At 40.7% G+C, this 19,383-nt stretch overlaps 2 protein-coding genes across 3 annotated transcripts in view; one reads left to right on the top strand and one right to left on the bottom strand.

The window, feature by feature from the left end:
* Positions 1–176: 176 nt before the first annotated feature.
* Positions 177–6,931, bottom strand: LOC134868504 (protein SET-like). The gene is made up of 8 exons (XM_063889693.1): positions 6,678–6,931; positions 5,054–5,111; positions 4,826–4,968; positions 4,452–4,555; positions 4,257–4,370; positions 3,802–3,972; positions 3,405–3,530; positions 177–3,301 (listed from the first exon to the last, which is right to left on the bottom strand). The coding sequence occupies exons 1-8, from the start codon at positions 6,745–6,747 to the stop codon at positions 3,287–3,289; spliced, it is 801 nt and encodes a 266-aa protein (XP_063745763.1). The 5' UTR covers positions 6,748–6,931; the 3' UTR covers positions 177–3,286.
* A 1,189-nt stretch (positions 6,932–8,120) lies between these two features.
* pkn3 (protein kinase N3) overlaps positions 8,121–19,383 on the top strand; it is a 26,554-nt gene continuing 15,291 nt past the window's right edge. The window contains exons 1-9 of one of the 2 annotated variants that reach the window (XM_063889430.1): positions 8,121–8,370; positions 11,609–11,885; positions 13,594–13,763; positions 14,899–15,016; positions 15,111–15,262; positions 15,926–16,142; positions 16,594–16,776; positions 17,757–17,866; positions 18,699–18,842. In XM_063889430.1, the coding sequence (XP_063745500.1) occupies positions 8,350–8,370; positions 11,609–11,885; positions 13,594–13,763; positions 14,899–15,016; positions 15,111–15,262; positions 15,926–16,142; positions 16,594–16,776; positions 17,757–17,866; positions 18,699–18,842 (1,392 nt within the window). In that variant the 5' untranslated portion in view covers positions 8,121–8,349. The remainder of the gene's footprint in view (positions 8,371–11,608; positions 11,886–13,593; positions 13,764–14,898; positions 15,017–15,110; positions 15,263–15,925; positions 16,143–16,593; positions 16,777–17,756; positions 17,867–18,698; positions 18,843–19,383) is intronic. The other variant, XM_063889429.1, reaches the window with a different exon arrangement.

Raw genomic sequence — 19,383 nt, 5'->3', positions numbered from 1 at the left:
GGAATATGGGGATTATTTCACAGCAACAATGAACATTGTCCATAAATGTAACAAGTTTGGTGTTTTCAACAGTTATAGCAGACTAAGGCTTGTGCTCTCTGAATATTTCTCCTTTCTTTAAATGTGTAGGCTAAACCACTGCCACATATTTACAACAAAGGTCACAATAGAGAGCCTGAAGCATCCATCATTTTTATTCACAAAATCTGAATACAGTCAAAGATTATTATCTGCTGGACCCACTGCAGACTGCAGGGACTAGAAACGGTTTAGTTTGCCAAAAGTTCATATACAACAACAACAAAACAAAAAACTAATCCAATCATGTATAATTATTTATTTTACACTTAATTTAATGTGAACAAAAGAAACACTGTAGGCTCTTCAGAGGATTCCACAGAACGCGCGTTCTCCCCCATCTCAAAATGTCAGGTTAAGCTCAAAATTAAGTCTTTAGGTTGTTTCTATAAAAAAAAAAAAATTAAAAAATGTTTATTTCAAATCATCTGCGGGTGTCTGAAAACAAGATAATTGTTTTTAACAGAAGACCCCCCCATACCTCCCAATTAAACGGAACAATGAACAAGTGTTTTACTAAGATACACGGATATCTCAGAACATTTAGAACGGCTGGAAGGAACGAGCTGGTGCTTTCAATCAGTTCCATTATAACAGTAATGCCCCTTTTCCACCAAACCGGACTCGGTTCAAGATCCGATCTTTTGTTTTTTCTGGCAATTTTCTGGTTCTAGCCTCTAGCACCCCTTGTGTTTCCACCATAGACTGTATACAGTCTATGCTTTCCACCGCTCAGAGGCCGAGTGGAGCTGCGTCATTATGTCATCGTTTGCGTCATGACGTAACCGTTTACGTGCCCTCTTATGACCGATTCACATTCACTGTCTGACTGTCACACGAGCAGCTGATGCCTAACCCCCCTCCACATAAGTGAATGTGTTTCAGTCTGAATTGACGCCGTTTGGCATCACAACGTTGTTATGAAAGTGTCTCTGGCATTAGACAGGTGATGTTAGCATAGCAAGCGAGGCTACTCTGACTGTCTTGACTGCTTTGCTATCCTATTGTGTCATAAGCCGTTTTCTACAGGCATATTTTACCGGCGTAGTTTTCCTTCTGATTTTCCTTCTGATGGCAACCTGTGTAGCCCATATATTGATTCCATCAGATAGCTGCAGTAATACAAAACAACAGGAGAACGTGTGCCTGCTCTTCACAATGATCAATAACAGAGAACGGATGGTGATTATAGTAAGGTAAAACAAACAGCATCACACTGACCTGGTTAGTGTTGCCTGGCTTTATAAAGTGTGTGTTTAGAAGTGTGTGGTCGCGTTCTTGTCACTTTGCTCAGCGCTACTGCTTGTTACAACATGTACTCGCCATGAACTGTTATTGCTCAGGTTAATCTCCCCCCTCCGAAGTAAGCGTGACGTATTGGTTCGTATTGGATCTTGCCGGGCAGCCGAGTGGGGTCAGAAAGATCTGGTTTTTCGGCGCTTAAAGCCGGCGCCGGTGCGGTGGAAACACGAAAAAACAGATCTTTATCGGCTCCAGCTCCAGCTCGGGTTGGTGGAAAAGTGGCACAAGTCACAAAAGGAAAATGCAACTTCTAACAAGCCTTTGTCTTGCCACCACTGGATATACTGTAATATACATTTATAGAAGTGGCTAAGGATGCTATGATTTAGTTATCACCGCACCATGGCTTATGTTTTATTGAACCCACAACAGAAACTGATTTTCATGTTTTACATAGAAATTGCTGTATACACCCCCCTTGGCTTTTTATCTATTTTGTTACATTACAACCTGTAATTTAAATGTTTTTAATCTGAATTGTATGTGATGGATCTGCACAAAATAATCTAAGTAATGGCATGTGCATATGTATTCACCCCCTTTGCTATGAAGCCCCTAAAAAGTTCTGTTGTCACCAATTACCTTCAGAAGTCACATAATAAGCGAAATGAAGTCCACCTGTGTGCAATCTAAGTGTCACATGATCTGTCAGTATAAATACACCTTTTCTGAAAGGCCCTACAGGCTGCAACACCACTAAGTGAGAGGCATCACACCATGAAGACCAAGGAGCTCTCCAAACAAGTCAGGGACAAAGTTATTGAGGAATACAAATCAGGGTTGGGTTATAAAAACATATCCACATCTTTGATGATCCCCCGGAGCACCATCAAATCCATAATCTTCAACTGGAAAGAACATGGGACCACAACAAACCTGCCAAGACAGGGCCGCTCACCAAAACTCACAGACCGGCCAAGGAGGGCATTAATCAGGGAGGCAACAGAGAGACCAAAGGTCACCCTGAAGGAGCTGCAGAGTTCCACAACAGAGACTGGAGTGTCTGTGCATAGGACCACAATAAGCCATACACTCCATAGAGCTGGGCTTTATGGAAGAGTGGCCAGAAAAAAACATTACTTAGTGTTAAAAATAAGAAGGCACGTTTTGAGTTTGCCAAAAGGCATGCGTTCGACATGTGTATGGCGGAAGGTGCTCTGGTCAGATGAGACTAAAATTGAACTTTTCGGCCACCAAGGGAAACACTATGTCTGGCGGAAACCCAACACATCCCATCCAATTGAGAATCTCTGGTTTGACTTGAAGACTGCTGTTCACAAGCGGAAACCATCCCACTTCAAGGAGCTGGAGAAGTTTTGCCATGAGGAATGGGCAAAAATCCCAGTGGCAAGATGTGGCAAGCTCATTGAGAATTATCAAAAGCGACTTGCGGCTGTAATTGGGACAAAAGGTGGCTCTACTAAGTACTGACATTAGGGGGTGAATAGTTCTGCACTCTGAAGTTTTCTGTTATTTTCTCCTTTTTGTTGTTTGCTTCACAATAAATAAAAAACATCACATCTTCAAAGTTGTAGGCATGTTCTGTAAATGAAATGATGCAAACACAAGCAATCCATTTTACTTCCAGGTTGTGAGGCAACAAAACATGAAAAATGCCAAGGGGGGTGAATACTTTTGCAAGCCGCTGTATTTGAAATCTACGTAGGATGACATGCAGAATGTTACAAAAAAGTTTGATCCTTTCGCAGGTCTTTGGGCGATGTAGAGAAACAATAAAGGGGGAGACTGGATGAGTAAATGACCCCTCTCCTACTTGTGTATGCATTATGCACAGGCTGTGGCTGCAGAGGAAGAGGATGGGAGGCTGACGACACGCAGGAAAAAGATGTTTTGTGTGGTATTTTTACAACCCCCCCTATACTACTCCTGTAGTCCGCTTAACGTTTTAATCATCCTCGTCCTGAAAAAAAAAAAAAAATGGATTTAAAAAATGGGGACAGGAAGTGTCAGCCAACACAGTCACAGATCACACTAAGATTCGCTCTGATTTATAGAATCCTTACCTCGCCATCTTCTCCATCCTCATCCTCATCTTCACCATCCTCTTCTTCCCCCTCGTCGATATCTTCCAGACCCTCCTCGTCATCATCATCGTCATCATCACCTTCCTCATCCTCCATGTCAGGGACCTTGGGAACAACGATCCTTTCAAGCTCGATGCCTCAGTATTAACAGTATGGATGCAGTTTGGAGCTTGGCCCTCACTGACTCTGCAGCTATGTTAAAGACTAGTAAAAACACCACTAGTTAAGGGTATTTTTAATCTGAAAGGTGTCAAATTAACAGTCCAGATTTGTTGTTTTTTGTATAACGCACTAATGATTACCTTACATTTTACCAGGAGTATTTACAATGTCATTCTTCTTGCCATCACATTTGGAGCGGGACATTTCAGCCTACCAGGTAGTATTGCAGTGGGTTGGGCCAGATGTCGTCTTTGATCACCTCTCCCAGCTCGTCGGCGCCGGCGTCAGAGTGGTCGGTGAACCAGGTGAAGAAGCTCTCGGGCTCTTCATGCTGCCGCTTCTTCCCCGCTTTGTTCGGCGTCTGGCCGCTTCGCTTCGTTAGGTCCTGAGCAGGAAACGTGTTTGGACAAGAGTGTTACATTATTAGAATAATAATAGGAGCCATTGTTACATGTGAAATGACCGAAAACATTAAGCAAGCCCAACATTGGGAGGACTAAAAGGTGAATGGTGAAGTGTAGCACCACATTGTTACTAGGGGAAATAGAATTCAGTGGACTTATTAACTCAGTTTCCCCCTCTTGGTTAATGAGGTTGTTGTAACAGATGACAGATCATGGTATTATTTTTCACATCAGATACACAATCTCAAGAAAAATGCAAACCAACCTTTCCAGCTTTCCACTTGATTTCCGTTGATTTGGAAACAGGATCTCCACTCTCGTTGACATTAAACTCTTTGGAGAGGGCTTTGTTCTCAAAGTACAGGTTTTCATCAAAATACTGCAGGAAAGAAAGCATGCCATTAGCTATGAAATGCATGACAATTCAAATCTCAAATAAAAGCTTGATGTGAAAACTCACAAAATCTATTCTATATCCAGACTTGATATCCTCGAACTCAGTGACCTCCACCCTCGACAAGTAATGAAGTGCTTCCTCGTCTTCCTCACCCAGAAGAGCTGAAACTACAGATCAGACACTGTGAGCTGCTGATCACCACACTTTCTGTGCGCTAATCAGAAACACATTCAACAGCAGAGTGGAATACATCCAGAAAGTAGCCACTGATGGGGAGATCTTAAGGTCACACACACACACACACACACACACACACACACACACACACACACACACACACACACACACACACACACACACACACACACACACACACACACACACACACACACACACACACACACACACACACACACACACACACACACACACTTTACCTTGTGGATGGTTGACAAATGTTGTGACCCAGAAGTTTGGGATTTTGGCTATGAGTTCTGATCGCTTCTGAAAGAACGGCTGGCGTAATTTGTTGTACTTCTGCTCTACTTTTAAAATTTCTTCGCTTGCCTGTTCATTCAGTCTGAGGAGAAAGAAGACAAAACTGTAAGAAAACCCTCTCCACGCAACAATATTTCTTTACTCATAAAAAAAAGAGGATAACTCACCTGTCAATTTCATTCTGTACTTCATCAATGTGTTCAATTGCTTCCTGTTGCTCTTTTTCTGAAAAGAAAAGGAAAACTATTTGAAACTTCAAGGAGGAATGTCTTGTGGACAAAAATGTTCATTTTAAGCATCTGAGCACTGGGAAAATGTCTTTATAAATGTAATACATTTACTTTATTATTTTTGCACTTTGGTTAAGTCTATCATTAATGAAAGCATTGTGGTATAAAATGGCATAAAAGTCATTATTTACATATAACGTACGTTACATAGTTACATAATATATCGTACTCAGCAAATATCTTGGTCTAATTGTAGTTAAACATATATTAACAAAATGTAAAAACAGGTTAAAATAAAATATCAGATTTTACAACTGTCAAGCATCTCGGCAAACAAAATGACAAACTACTTCACTATTTGGGAGAAATAAAAAGACATTTGGTTCAATAAAAATATAGATAGATACTTCCCAATTTTAGCCACAGAGCACAAATCCTTATCCATTTCATCTGGTCAATTGAAATGACGACTTTATTTAGCCAAAGTTTACAGAAAATGTTGCCCAGAAATGAGGACAACATTCCGGGGTTTATTGTTATAACATTTACACAACTACATACACTTCCTGCTTAAACCGCTACCTAAGCCTTTAATCAGAATGCTGGAAATTCTAGTTTCATTTTTCTCAACGTTAAGCTAAAATACCTATATTTCACTAGTGTCGAGTAGAATACATCTGAATATCATATTTTATTGAATATATTTTCCAAATAAATTCTGTTGTTTTTGGAACGCATAAAGCCCGATTTACGCCTGTGTGTGTGTAGCTTCCTGTTGCTTCTAAAGGCGGCCTGGTTTGAATGAGGGGCTTAGCGACGTCTCGATGCAAAATGTTATCTTCATCTCTCCGATGTTATCATTCTGTAATGTCCACTAATCTTCTTTACTACAATTCAACACATGTCAGCATGGATATCAACAACAGATAGAGATGTTTAAGCCTTTTGAAGGAAACCGTCGCACTTGTTTACATTTTGCTCATCTACTCCTGCACACAAAGCCAGACTCACAAGCATGGTCTGTTAACTGAACAGCTAATCACGCTGGCAGTGATCGGCCTTTCTTGACCAGTGGAAACGTGATAACCGAACGTTATTGAGATAGTTGAAGTTGCTAGTAGTGGGGCGAAAAACTCGTGCAGGAGCTCCTGCATCACAACTTTAACGTTATGAGGAGCCGCGCAGCTGCACGCGATTACATCAGTTACGTCACCTCCTTACAACAGACATGCACACAGTGTATATAAACAATTATTGCAAATTAAGCTTAAAGCAATGCAAATACAGACCTTCGTCTGAACTAGTAGCTCATGTAAGCTAATGGCTAGCTAACCTCTCACGCTGGCTACATAGTTAGCTTGTGCTATCATGCTACAGAGCTGCACGCCAGTATTTTGCCCCCAATGAGTAATGTTAAATGCAACATAATGTACATTAAGCTGTTCTTCTGTCAACATACATTATTCTAAACTACCAAACAAATTACACAAGCAAATAACAAAAGGACAATAAACAAATGAAAATGGCGTTGAACAGGATAACCGCCATTCCTTAACGTTACCAGAGGTCTCCTCCGCTCCGTCGTGATTTGAATTCTCCTTTCTGTTGACTTTCGCCGATGAGGCCGACATGGTTATCGTTTGCTGTGAGACTTTTGACCAGCTATATATTCCGGGTTGTTTATAACTCTTCTCTGAAGGATAAAAGTTACTTCCACCTTGCACAGAGTGCGTGTCTTGAAGCCTACGATAAGGAGGAATGAGCGCAGCTTCGCACGCTTGTTTCCCTCTGTGCTACTCGGTCTGTGAACACATGTGTGGTGCTCTCCTGCCCCTGGCTGGCTGGAGTGCGACACTGCAACCTGAAAGTACAGCCACTGCTTTTGTTCTCTATCCCAGTACACGTTTTTTATTGTACAAACAATTAGCAATGTTTTATTGAAACATTTTCAATTAGGTGAGATATTTACAAAAAGGATGAAAATGTTTCCACTGGGCATGATTCACTTGATTAAATGCTTTATGTTGATGTATATGACTTTGCTATGTTCACTTTATTCGCTTCAGAAAAAACTACAACAGCTGTATATATATACGTTTAAGTTTATGTATATAAACAGACAAAAAAAACCACCAACTGCAATATCCTTATACAGTGCAGGTCAAATGTCCAATTCTTGGGTTGGTTCAGGTCCTTTTGGCAAAATAAATTATTTGCAAAATGTGACAACTTTTCATTCTTATGCAATGGCTAAGAAATTAAACAGAACCAGCTCTCTTGTCATAACAACTCCATTGTCTTCTGCAGCTTCATGTTCTGTTGACAAAGGCATTTCATTTCAAGAGAAACTGATGTGTGTAGAGTGGAGACTGGTACGGCATTTGTTAATCTTAATGTACAACTGAATCTGTTCCGTTTTATGGTCACATGCATCGCTGAGGGGCGAATAATTCAATTAAATACCATTTCCTTAGCCACTCAAAGTTATGTTTACCTCAAGAGCAGACATTAATTCACTTCATGGAGCAAAAGACCAAAATACCATACAAAAACTAGACACAATTTCCAAACCCGCCCAACTAAACAAGTGTTGCTTAACACGTTTCCCTTGTTGACCCTCTGCGAGCATATGCATGTTTTCCATGTCTCAGTTGGGCACAGGCTACTATAACGCGTTATGTAAATAAACAGTTTTAATGGATTTATGAGAAGTTTTTGTCCATTTCATAAAGTCATTTTAATTGAAGTAGCTTAAGTTGAAAAGCTTCAGTTTAGTGGCTCCTTCAGTGAAAAAGTAAACATGGTATTTGTTCTTATGAATTATTGAACCTGGTCAGCTGTATGTATAAACGGGGTATGAGTGGACATCACAGTCTCCGTGAATGCATCATATGCTTACCTCGGCAGGTGCATTGAATAATCATATTTGATTGGTTCTTGTAGCTTCTCTGTCGCTATCGACAGCCAACCAATCCAGCCGCCGTCTGCTGACGTCAGTGTTGCGCCGAGCCCCATCTTAACTCAATTCAAACTTTTCCTCAGATTTGTTTCCATAATGAACAGAAGTACACTCCCGCGGAGCGCCGGGAAACAGCCTTAGCAGACGTAGAATTTCACATCTCGCTGTTAGTTTAGCCCAGCAGCTCGTGTCATTCCTTTCGGAGTACTTTCATCGATTCTCCGGCCCGAAGCAGCAGCAGGAACCTGTCCAGAGCAGACACCTGACAGCCACCATGTCAGGTCTATCACTACAGGTACATTTAATGACAGTGGTTGTTTAAATTGTCAAATTAAGTGGAGTTTTGACGGAGACATTCGCTGCCAACATTACACCAATTAATATTAACCAAGCTTGACTTCAGTTAAATAACCATAGCTGGTAGTTTGGCATACGCCGCTCTTGATTTTCCTGTTTGTCTGGATTGCCTCTCCTCATAGTTCCTCTGTCTTTGTATGATGTTGATGATGGGATGTCATTTGTCAGAAGACCGCTCTTAACTAATGGTTAAATGTAGCTTACTATTTAAAAGACTCGGTTGTATTAAAATAAAACATGGTAAGCATTAGCAACCCCTCGACATGTCTTCACCTCCCTCCAGAGGTTTGTTATCTGACACTCAGTCTCCACCTGACGTGCTTATCTCCACGCTGCTACACTCTTTGCTTTACAAGCACTTTCTGGTTTGTTTATGTTAAATAAAGATGAATTGTTGAAGAGAGTTTGAACCTATGATTTGACCCATTATTAAAATGAGTAGTTTCGGTTATTTTGTATTGGCCTATTAAAAAAAACAAAAACACTTTGAACCATCCATTGGTCACTGTGATGTACACATGTTTTTTTGGCTTTGATTGGGATATTGACACCACTTCCTAGGACAGAAAAGATGAAGTGGCTTTGATTGGGATATTGACACCACTTCCTAGGACAGAAAAGGGGAAGTGGCTTTGATTGGCAGGAGGCGTGTCCTTAACCTGAAAAGATGATACTAATAGCTAACACAGAGTCAGCCTACCTCAACACCTGTCACTTGGCTTGGCCAGTTAATAACACATGATTGTTGATCTTATAGTTAGTGGTAGTTATTTACCTTTTAAAAGTACTTATCAAGTGATATCAAATACTACTGAACTCACTGCTCCATAGTTTCAGTTTCTCCCTCTCTATAACCAGGAAACATGTGTTAAACAGCTGCCCTGCACAAATGTAATTGATATACTATTATATGTATATATGTTCCTGTTCCGGTAGTACATGTCTATATTTCTAATATATTTTAGATATGATTATATCTGCTGTTTATTGGTTTTATTTGATTATGTTTTTACTTTATTCCACCTTTTTAAATATTGAAATGCCTAAACACATTTCTGCTGTAACAAAAGATTATCCTTATGTAACCTAATTATGTTACTATGATATTGCAAGACTTAGGAATTCAATTTGGAACAGCTAGATGATTTATTGTTCACATAATTATTTTTCATGAATAGTTCATTCAAAACATAAACCACAAAAAGGAGGGAAACCTGATTCATAGTGTTCTACGTGTAAAAATGTACTATCAAGGAGTTTGTGTTAAATATGGGTTTCTCAGTATCTACAAAGAAATACAAATCAGCATTATATGATTCTGATGTGTAGGTTTTTACCAAAATGCAATGCAGGTGAACAGAGTTTCGGTTGTTCGGCTACATTATTCAAAGATTCCATTTTAAGAAAAACGGTGCTGGCACTCCAGGTCTCTTGTGTTTAAGAGTGATTTAACACAAGATTAATGAAATAAAAGTCTGTATTCTGACTAAATATAAAAAAGAACAGTTGAAAATGAGATTCTGCACCATTTGTGGCAATCAGTTTACCATTTTAATTTCTGAATTAAGTAAAAGGACAAATATGCTCTGGTTTGAGCTTTTCAAACATTAAGATGCATTGCTTTGTGTGTTTTACATGAATTTACATTAAATATCTTTGGGTTTGCCTTGTTGGGCGAGCAAATCAAAACATTTGAATATGTCTCTTTGGATTCAGAGCTGGTGATAGTTCATGTTAAACTACATGACGTTAGACTTGAAGATTTATCAGAACCAGATAGTCAGGTTAATTAATAATGAAAACGGTAAATAGTTTCAGCCCTACTCCCGTCTCAGCTGCTGATTTCACAATGCTAGTGGGTTGTTGTACTTTACATAGATCTTTTTCCACAAGGGGGGGGCATTGTGCCATTTATTGTTGCTGATGGTTGGACAGTATTACAGTCACAGCTGTGAATAGTCTTCCTGAAATACTTCGAGGAGTTTCAGCTTCATGAAGTGGTTCTATAGTGTTTCTTGGTTGCATCAACCAGGGGACACAACCTGTGTTTAGGTTCCATATCAAACGGCTGTTTTGTCAGAATAAATGTTCTGTTCACCTGAGACCTGTGATAGCTGTCCTTTGGAAGTTTCAGGTCAGTAGAGATGAGTTCTGGCCTTTGGCAGATTATCAAGATTCTAGTGTGCTTTAATATAGAAAACAGCCTACATCCCAGCTCTCCGTAGGGTTTCATTTATTGTGTTACAAAAAGTGTTTGCAGCACCTTCCTTAAACAGGAGCCTCAGATTCCTCATAATAAGAGAACATATGAATGATATATTTCAAGCTGGTTATGGAAATAAGTTATCAGGCTTTTTTTATCAACTAACATTTGTTAGAAAATATTTTCAACTTCAATTGGCTGAATTTATTTGAAAAGTGGGCTTATTCACACATGAATACTCCTTTGTAATATATGTTTAGATATATCATTTTAAGAAGTACGCTATCAGAAAAGGATACTTTTTTAATATGCTGAGGGCCAATTAAGAATAGACATCAGGCCGCATTTGGCCCCGGGCCGTAGTTCGGACACCCCTATTCTATGTGGACAGTACGTTTATTGCAAAGTGTTTGAATTCCATATGTATTTAAAATGTTTGACCCCCTTGCCAGGACTACTTCCATTTTCAAACCTCAACCTTGATTTCATTCTGAATGACAAGTGAAAGTAGAAAGTATTCTCATCTAAATGTACTTAAAGTAGCGACAGTAAAAGTAGTCATTGTTTGATTGGTCCATTTCAGAATAATATCTCTGATATGTTTTATAATTATTGATCATTAAAGTGTTCTCAGAGCTGGTAAAGGTGCAGCTAGTTTGAATGGCTTTGTATACTGCAGGGTAGCTGCTGGATTTACTGCAGGTGAACTAAAGTCTGATTTAAGGGTTGATTATATTTACCATCATTAATCCAGATCTGTAAAGTAACTACAGGGATTAAATAAATGTAGTGGAGTAAAAGTACACCATTTACATCTGAATTGAGTAGAAGTACAAAGTGGACATGGAAATACTCAGGTAAAGTACAAGTACATCAAAACTAAGTACAGTACTTGAGTAAATGTACTTAGTTACTTTACACCCTGAGAACTACACATCTATAAGGTTTGTGACAGTTGTGCTGTGTGTTTCAGAGTGGCCCCCTGCAGAGACTGGAGGAGGCGGACATTCTGGACCCAGAGTTCCAGCAGCGTTTGGAAGACGCTCGTACCTTGCTCAGGCAGGAGATCCAGCGGGAGCTGAAGATCAAGGAGGCTGCTGACAGACTGCGGCGGGCCGTCACCAACCGCAAGAGCGCCGCTGATGTGGAGGGCCAACTGAAGGCCTCCAACCGCAAGCTGGAAAGGCTCCACCTGGAACTGCAGGAGCTCAATGCCAGGTCCATGGCCACAGAGAAGGACAGCCCCACAGGTAAGGAAGCATACCATGGTGGAGTGCATGGAGATGAAGCGCCGTGGAGAGAACAGAACAGTTGTATCTCTGTTCAATGTGAAGATGTCATTATGGAAATTAACACCAACATCCCTGCTTATTTTAGTTATCTTATTCTGGTCAGTGTTGCGCACTGGTTACTCAACACTTGCCTCACTGCCTAAGGATAGTGTGCAGGTAAACAGCAGTAGGACACAGTTCACAGAAATAAGGAGTACAGAAAACTATTTCCAGTGATGTTAAGTCATTAAGTACATTTACTCTGATTAACTGTTTAATTACAAGATAAATATCATCATACATTTAGTCAAATAGCCTTTAAATAAATGTTTACTATGTGATGGATAACAGGATGTCTCCTAATCAACTTCTATCACAGAGTCTGCTTCCTGATCTGCTAATAGAATCCAGTTTTGAAAAGTAGTGTAAAGCAACTAAGTAGATTTACTCAAGTACTGTACTTTAGTACAATTTTGAGGTACTTTAGTGGTACTTTGTATTTCTAGTGCACTCTAATTCCTCAACTCAGAGGTAAATGGTGTACTTTTACTCCAGTACTTGTATTTAATCCCTTTAGTTCCTTTACAGACCTGGATTAATGATGGTAAATATAATCAGCCCTTAAATCAGACTTTAGTTCACCTGAGTAAATCCAGCAGCTACCCTGCAGTATACAAAGCCATTCAAACTAGCTGCACCTTTACCAGCTCTGAGAACACTTTAATGATCAATAATTATAAAACATATCAGAGATATTATTCTGGAATGGACCCATCAAACAATGAGAATACTGCCCCCCCTGTTTTGAACCTACATTAGTGTTCTGTACCTTGTCCGGTGGCTGCTGCAAACACCAGAGGTCTGGTCGGAGACCACTGCACCTGAAAGTACAATATACACTGCCCGGCCAAAAAAAAGGTCACCAGCCTGTGGGGGGCAGTGCTATGATCTGGGGTTGCTGCAGTTGGTCTGGTCTAGGTTCAGCAACGTGCCCAAAGAATGAGGTCAGCTGACTCCCTGAATATACTGAATGACAGGTTATTCCATCAATGGAGTTTTTCTTCCCTGATGGCACGGGCATGTTCCAAGATGACAATGCCAGGATCCACCGGGCTCAAATTGTGAACGAGTGGTTCAGGGAGCATGAGACATCATTTTCACACATGGATTGGCCCCCACAGAGTCCAGACCTGAAGCCGATTGAGAATCTTAGGGATGTGCTGGAGAAGACTTTGCACAGTGGTCTGAATCTCCCGTCATCAATACAAGATCTTGGCTAAAAATTGTTGTAAGACAGAAATAAATGTTGTGACATTGCAGAAGCTTGTGGAAACGATGCCACAGAGAATGTGAGCCGTAATCAAAGCTAAAGGCGGCCCAACAAATATTACAGTGTGTGACCTTTTTTTTTTGGCCAGGCAGTGTATAACTACTTCTATTTCTCAGCTCTCCCTGTATTTGTGTAATTAAAGGTTTGGTTTGTTAGATCACTTTGAATAGGATTTCAAAATGTCGGACTTGTCTAGGTTGATTGGCAGGTGGTAGCTGTTGCTGACAGAAAAGTCCAGCGCTACATCAGGAATGTGTGAGGGTAAAATTACTGCACCCTCTGAGTAACTTAAAGATGGTACGATCAAATAAAGTAATTTAACCCTCTCAAAAGATGAGTAATATTATTTTCGTGCAGGTTGTCTGGAAGAGGAATACAACCCATCCACAGACACCTGTCAGTGGGAGGACGTCAGCTCCCCCGCCGCCAGTCGAGTCAGAACCCTGAAGAAACAGCTCACCATGGAGACCAAAGTCAAACAGGGCGCTGAGAACATGATCCACACTTACACCAACAGCTCCGTCAAGGTACAGGACAATATTTGCCACATTTAAACACAGATGTATCAGGAGGTTTGGGTGGGGCAGGTCCGACTCACTCGCGTTGTGAAGAAGAGGTGCAGGGCGTCTGTAAGTCTGATGCGCCTAATCGTATCACAACCTCTCCTTCTACCATGTGGATGTGTAGCTCTGTCATATGCCTTAGTTAAAAAAACTGACCAAAAGAGACATAAGGCAAGGCAGGTTTATATAGCAGCAAGTCAATTCAAAGTGCTTTACAAAAATGAATGTATCTTTTAATGAAGATTAATCTTATCGCCATTAAAAAGCAAAGATGATCAAATAAACATAACACAAGCTGATATAGAATAACACAGGTATAAAACACATTAATTAAAGTTACAGTGCAGTGCAAGTTTGTTCCAGAAATTTGGAGCATAGTAACTGAACGCTGCTTCTCCAGGTTTAGTTCTGACTCGAAAGCAGACCCATCCCAGAGGACCGGAGAGTTCTGGATGGTTTATGATTCAGCAGGAGATCAGAATAAACCTTTCAGTGCTTTATAAACCAGCAGCAGTATGAAGTCTCTGACAGCCAGAGTAAAGACCTCAGAACTGGACTGATCCACTCTCTCAGTGTTAGTGAGGACCCAGCAGCAGCGTTCTGAATCAGCTGCAGCTTTCTAATGGATTTCTTAGTGAGACCTGTGAAGACACTGTGACAGTAGTCCAGTTTACTGAAGATGAAGCATGGACAAGTTTTGTAGTTCCTCCTGTGACATCAGTCCTTTAATCCTAGATATGTTATTCAGGTGATAGTAGGCGGACTTTGGGATTGTTTAAATGTGACCATGACTACACCTAGATATCTGGCGAGGACTAACGCTAAATATAGCCAAGTTCATGGAGCTACCAGCCGGTTCATCCCATAAGCCATCTCCATCTTGTACCAGACCTCAAGCCTGCCTGGTTCTATACTACAAGCACTATGCTACTTTATGTGTGCCACTGCAGAAAATGGACTGATCAACATTTCATATCCAGGAGTTGACCCCGCTGACTATCAGTGAAACTATTTTAGAAGATTGTACCACCTCCTCTGGTGTCTGTATCACCATGTGTGTGTGTTGGACCTCATGCATTAAGTTGTTGTCGTTCTCCAGGACAGGAAGATGGTGAGTACAGCGCAGCAGATGTTACAGGACAGCCGCACCAAGATCGAGCTGCTGCGCATGCAGATTGTCAAAGTCAGCCAAGCCAGAGAGGGGGTGGAGGGCCTCGGTAAATCTGACCACACACACTACACATCCTGTTTTGGCCTCAACCAGCACACAATATAAAACACCAGATTCTAAAGTTAACCTAAAATACTCAGGTCAGCCTGTGGAGATGGTGGGTGCTCTGGAGCTGCGGCTGGCTGAACTCCTGCACCACATGAAGATTGAATCAGCCGTAGCAGAAGGAGCCAAGAACGTGGTGAAGCAGCTGAGTGGACGCAAGGTCCCGGACCGCCGCGTGCTGGCAGAGGTAGGTACCAGCTGGATCCTTGATGTTCTGCTTCTTTCTTTAACCTTTTATTTACAGACTATGATACAAGTAATAATAATAAAACGTCACTACAGTATGTGGTGTTTCAATACTGCTACCTTTGGGCATCAGAGCCAAGCTTAGCAGCAAGACAGCGACAAAAAAACAAAAGGTCAAAGGCAGAGAAAACAAGTGCGTTAAAAAAAAAAGATGTCAGGCTGCACTCTGAGGGGTGTCTCATAAAGGTCACTCAGAAAAGCAAGGTTTATTTTGCAAAGTCTTGAATCAACCTTACACACAAAAAATATGTAAAACTGTGATGTTAGTGAACAAAGAGCAGCAAATAATAAATATTACTGCTGGAAACAAAATAGAAGTCAAGCAGCAGTGTGCTCTGGTGATTGCTGCTGAACTATAACGCAGTTTTTAATTATTTTATCATCTATTAGGTCATTGTGAGAAATTGAAATTCTCTTTATGTCATGACGGCGGAAAATGTATGTTCAAGATGCTACATGGCATTAAAAAACTCTCTGATCACAAAGGAACCCAGACAGGTAACGGCAGTACATGTGAATCAGAGTCCCCACTAATGCTCATGAGGAATCTAAATGAAGGAGATGGGGCGTGGCTGAACTCCTCAGGCTGTTGTGTGTCCCTCAGGCCTCGGCACGGATGCAGGAGTCCTCTCAGAAGGTGGATCTGTTGAGGCTGTCTCTGGAAAGGCGCCTGAGTGAGCTTCCTGACGATCATCCACGGCGCGCAGTCATCAGAGAGGAACTGGAGATGAGAACCTCACCTTCCTACGAAACACCGAAGAAACTCTCCAAAGCTCAGTCCTCCTCCTCTTCATCTTTCTTCAAACCGGCCAGTCTTACAGGTGAATACTAATATTTTCCAATGTATATATACGTAATAGTGTATATTTAGCCCCAGTTCATTTATTTGAGAAGTTATGTTTCACATACATTTTAGATAAAAACAAAGTAAGCTTATGTATTTGTTTTTCTTTTGTCCCAGCCATCATCTTACTTATCTAAACCAACACCTATGCAGTGATAGATCACTCAACAATATACAAATGTCATAAATCCTATCATATCAGTGATTTCCATACACTTCTCCAGAACAAATAGTTGACATTGTGTTACTCTTACTGTGCTTAACTACAGTTTTATGCTATTTGTTCTTGACTTGATCTGTAGGATTCTGTAGGATTACAGTAGAACTTTCACAGATTCCCATTGCTTTGTTGTACTGGTACTTACCACTGAGTAAATTCCAGACAATTATTTTAAAATGATTTGATAATTGTGACTCTTTCCCCACAGGGCGTTTGGAGGTGTGCTTGATGGGCTGCCAGGACCTGTTGGAGTGTGTTCCGGGCCGGGGTCGTGTGACCAGCGCCTCCTCCTCCTCTGGGAGCCTCTCAGAGGGGAAGTCTGTGAAGGCGAGGGGCGGCCTCTCCGGACGCAGTGCCAACGGCAAAACAACAAAGACTGAGGAGCTGTCCTGTAAGTCAACCTGCAGCTCACACCTTTAGGTCCTTATGTTTAATTGTATTTGGTGTCCGTGTTAGCCTATTCATGGATTGTATGAGATCCTGCAGGTGGAATCTGGATCTGTGTGGTACAAAACACATACAGGGAACGAAATAAGTATTTGATCCCCTGCCGATTTGCTAAGTTTGCTCACTTACAAAGAAATTAAAAGTCTATACTTTTTATGGTAGGTTTATTTTAACAGTGAGAGACAGAACATCACAAAGACAATCCAGAAATTTAGGTATAAAAAAAAGATATAAATGAACGTGCGTTTCATTGGGGGAAATAAGTATTTGATCCCCTTGCAACCAACAAGGATTCTGGCTCCCAAGGACCGGTTAAAGAAGTCCCCCGCTTTAAGAAAGTACTCCTGATATCAACTCTTTACCTGGATAAAAGACACCTGTCCACAGCCAATGAATCGGATTACAACCGTTTAAGTTGTTTGTAAGTGGGAAACTTACAAAATCGGCAGGGGATCAAACACTTATTTCCCTCACAGGTTGTACGCAGATGTATACAATTTTTTTTGCATATATTTATAATAACCTAGCAAACACATAAAAAACAACATACTAATACATGTTATTTATAAAGCACTTTATCAGGTGCTCAAAGACGGTTTACAGAGGTAAAAAAATAAGATCAAAAGTCCAATTTAAAATTGAGCAACAGCACAATGACACGGCATCAATCACACATTAAAAGTCTGAAAAGGTGAGAGGAAATGAAACAATGTGTGCCTATAACAAGTCTTACGAATCCTGTGACACGTGGCTGAAGTTCTCTGTTAATAATTCACTGAAACTGAAATGATAAAAATGTAACTGCTATAGATATACCTAACTGCAATCGACAGATATAGATATTGAGGGGCAGGGGCTTTAAAAGCAAAAAATGATGCTGCTCACCCAGCTTAATTATGGAATTGTGTGTTGTGTGTCTGTCAGCGGAGATCAGTGCTGTGCTGAAAGTGGACAACAGCATCGTGGGGCGCTCACAGTGGAGGCCTCTGGGTAAAGAGGCGTGGGGCCAGAGCTTCAGCATCGAACTGGAGAGGGTCAGTGGCACACACTCGCAGACACACTCACACACAACTGATCTAAAGCTAACGCCACAGACCTGCTTATAAAACATGAACGAAGTCACTGTCCCTTGACTGTAACGCAGCTGTTTACTATAAGTACATTTTTAATGGTATATTTTAAATGAAAGAAAGTGTTGGTCACATGTTGCTAGCTCAATATATCGTTTAGAATTGCATCTGTGGACTACCCTGCTTCATCCATCCATTTTTATAATGCAGCACAATGCTCATTGCACCAACTTGTAAAATACCTGCAGAGTCAATTCAGTTACATTATTTTGTGTAATGTAATCAACAGTTAACCATGATCAGCCTGCTAAAAAAAAAAACAGTGATTCCAGCGTCTTGCTGTCCTCTCTTCAGGATAGCCGCTGCAGTTTGTGTTAAACTCACCGTGTCGCTCACACTCTGGGTCAAATAGTTTATTGCAAAATGTCATCTGAATGTTCCCTATTGGTGAACATCTGTTAACAGCAGAACAATAACACAGAGCTGTCACTGAGTCTCTGCTAATCCTCTGACATTTGATCTAATCTGGCTTTACCCTAACACCCCCCATCCCTGCTTAAAAGTCATGTTTAGATATTGCCTTGAACATCCCATTCTCTCCGTCCATCAGTCAGCCCTCACAGAGTCTGAGGAGGAAAGCTACGGTCCATTGCCTATTGATGTTAAGTGATTCACTTATCAACCATGCTCTATAAAATAAACTTGCCTGAGTATGAGCCTGGTACCTGTCATTAAGTAAAAACCTTGATGTGTACAGTGTGTGGATGACAGCTGTTCTGTGAGTGTGTGTGTGTAGTCCAGGGAGCTGGAGATCGCTGTGTTCTGGAGAGACTGGCGTGCGCTGAGCGGGGTGAAGTTCCTGCGGCTGGAGGACTTCCTGGATAATCAGAGACATGGCATGTGCCTGCAGCTGGAGCCTCAGGGCCTGCTCTTTATTGAGGTTAAGATTTTACACCGTTTATCTCCTCCTGTCACGTCTGCATGTCTCTATCATCAAACTGCTCTTACACACTCACTGGACACACACTAATAAAAAACCACTTAGCACACTGTGCTTCTCACAGCTACATTTCTCATTCCAGATTAAAGTGTGGCTTCTCATGTTATTACTGATAAATTTCACTATACAGTGTTTCATTTTACATTCTGTTCTTGTTTATCTTATTCTATTTACATTTTTATAGACCCCTGCATTTACTCAGTCACTTACAACATTCTCTGCATGATTTCACTTATTGCTTTATTTATTTCTGACATGTATATAGTTTACTTTACCACTTTCAAATCTCACCTGTAAACATATCTATTCAGACAAGCCTACTCCCTTTAATTCAATTTCTCCTTGTACACTGTTTTGTTTTGTATTACGTATTTTTAACTGCTTGCTCTTATGGATTATGGATTGATTGTTTGTCAATTTTATTTTTTGTTTTGTTTGATTTTGTACGGTGACCTTGAGTGTTTAGAAAGGAGCCCATAAA

This window comes from Eleginops maclovinus, chromosome 8 (assembly GCF_036324505.1).
Source record: "Eleginops maclovinus isolate JMC-PN-2008 ecotype Puerto Natales chromosome 8, JC_Emac_rtc_rv5, whole genome shotgun sequence".
Lineage (NCBI taxonomy): Eukaryota > Metazoa > Chordata > Actinopteri > Perciformes > Eleginopidae > Eleginops > Eleginops maclovinus.
Note: the sequence above shows the minus strand (reverse complement) of the source record. Positions and strands in the feature narration are given on the sequence as shown.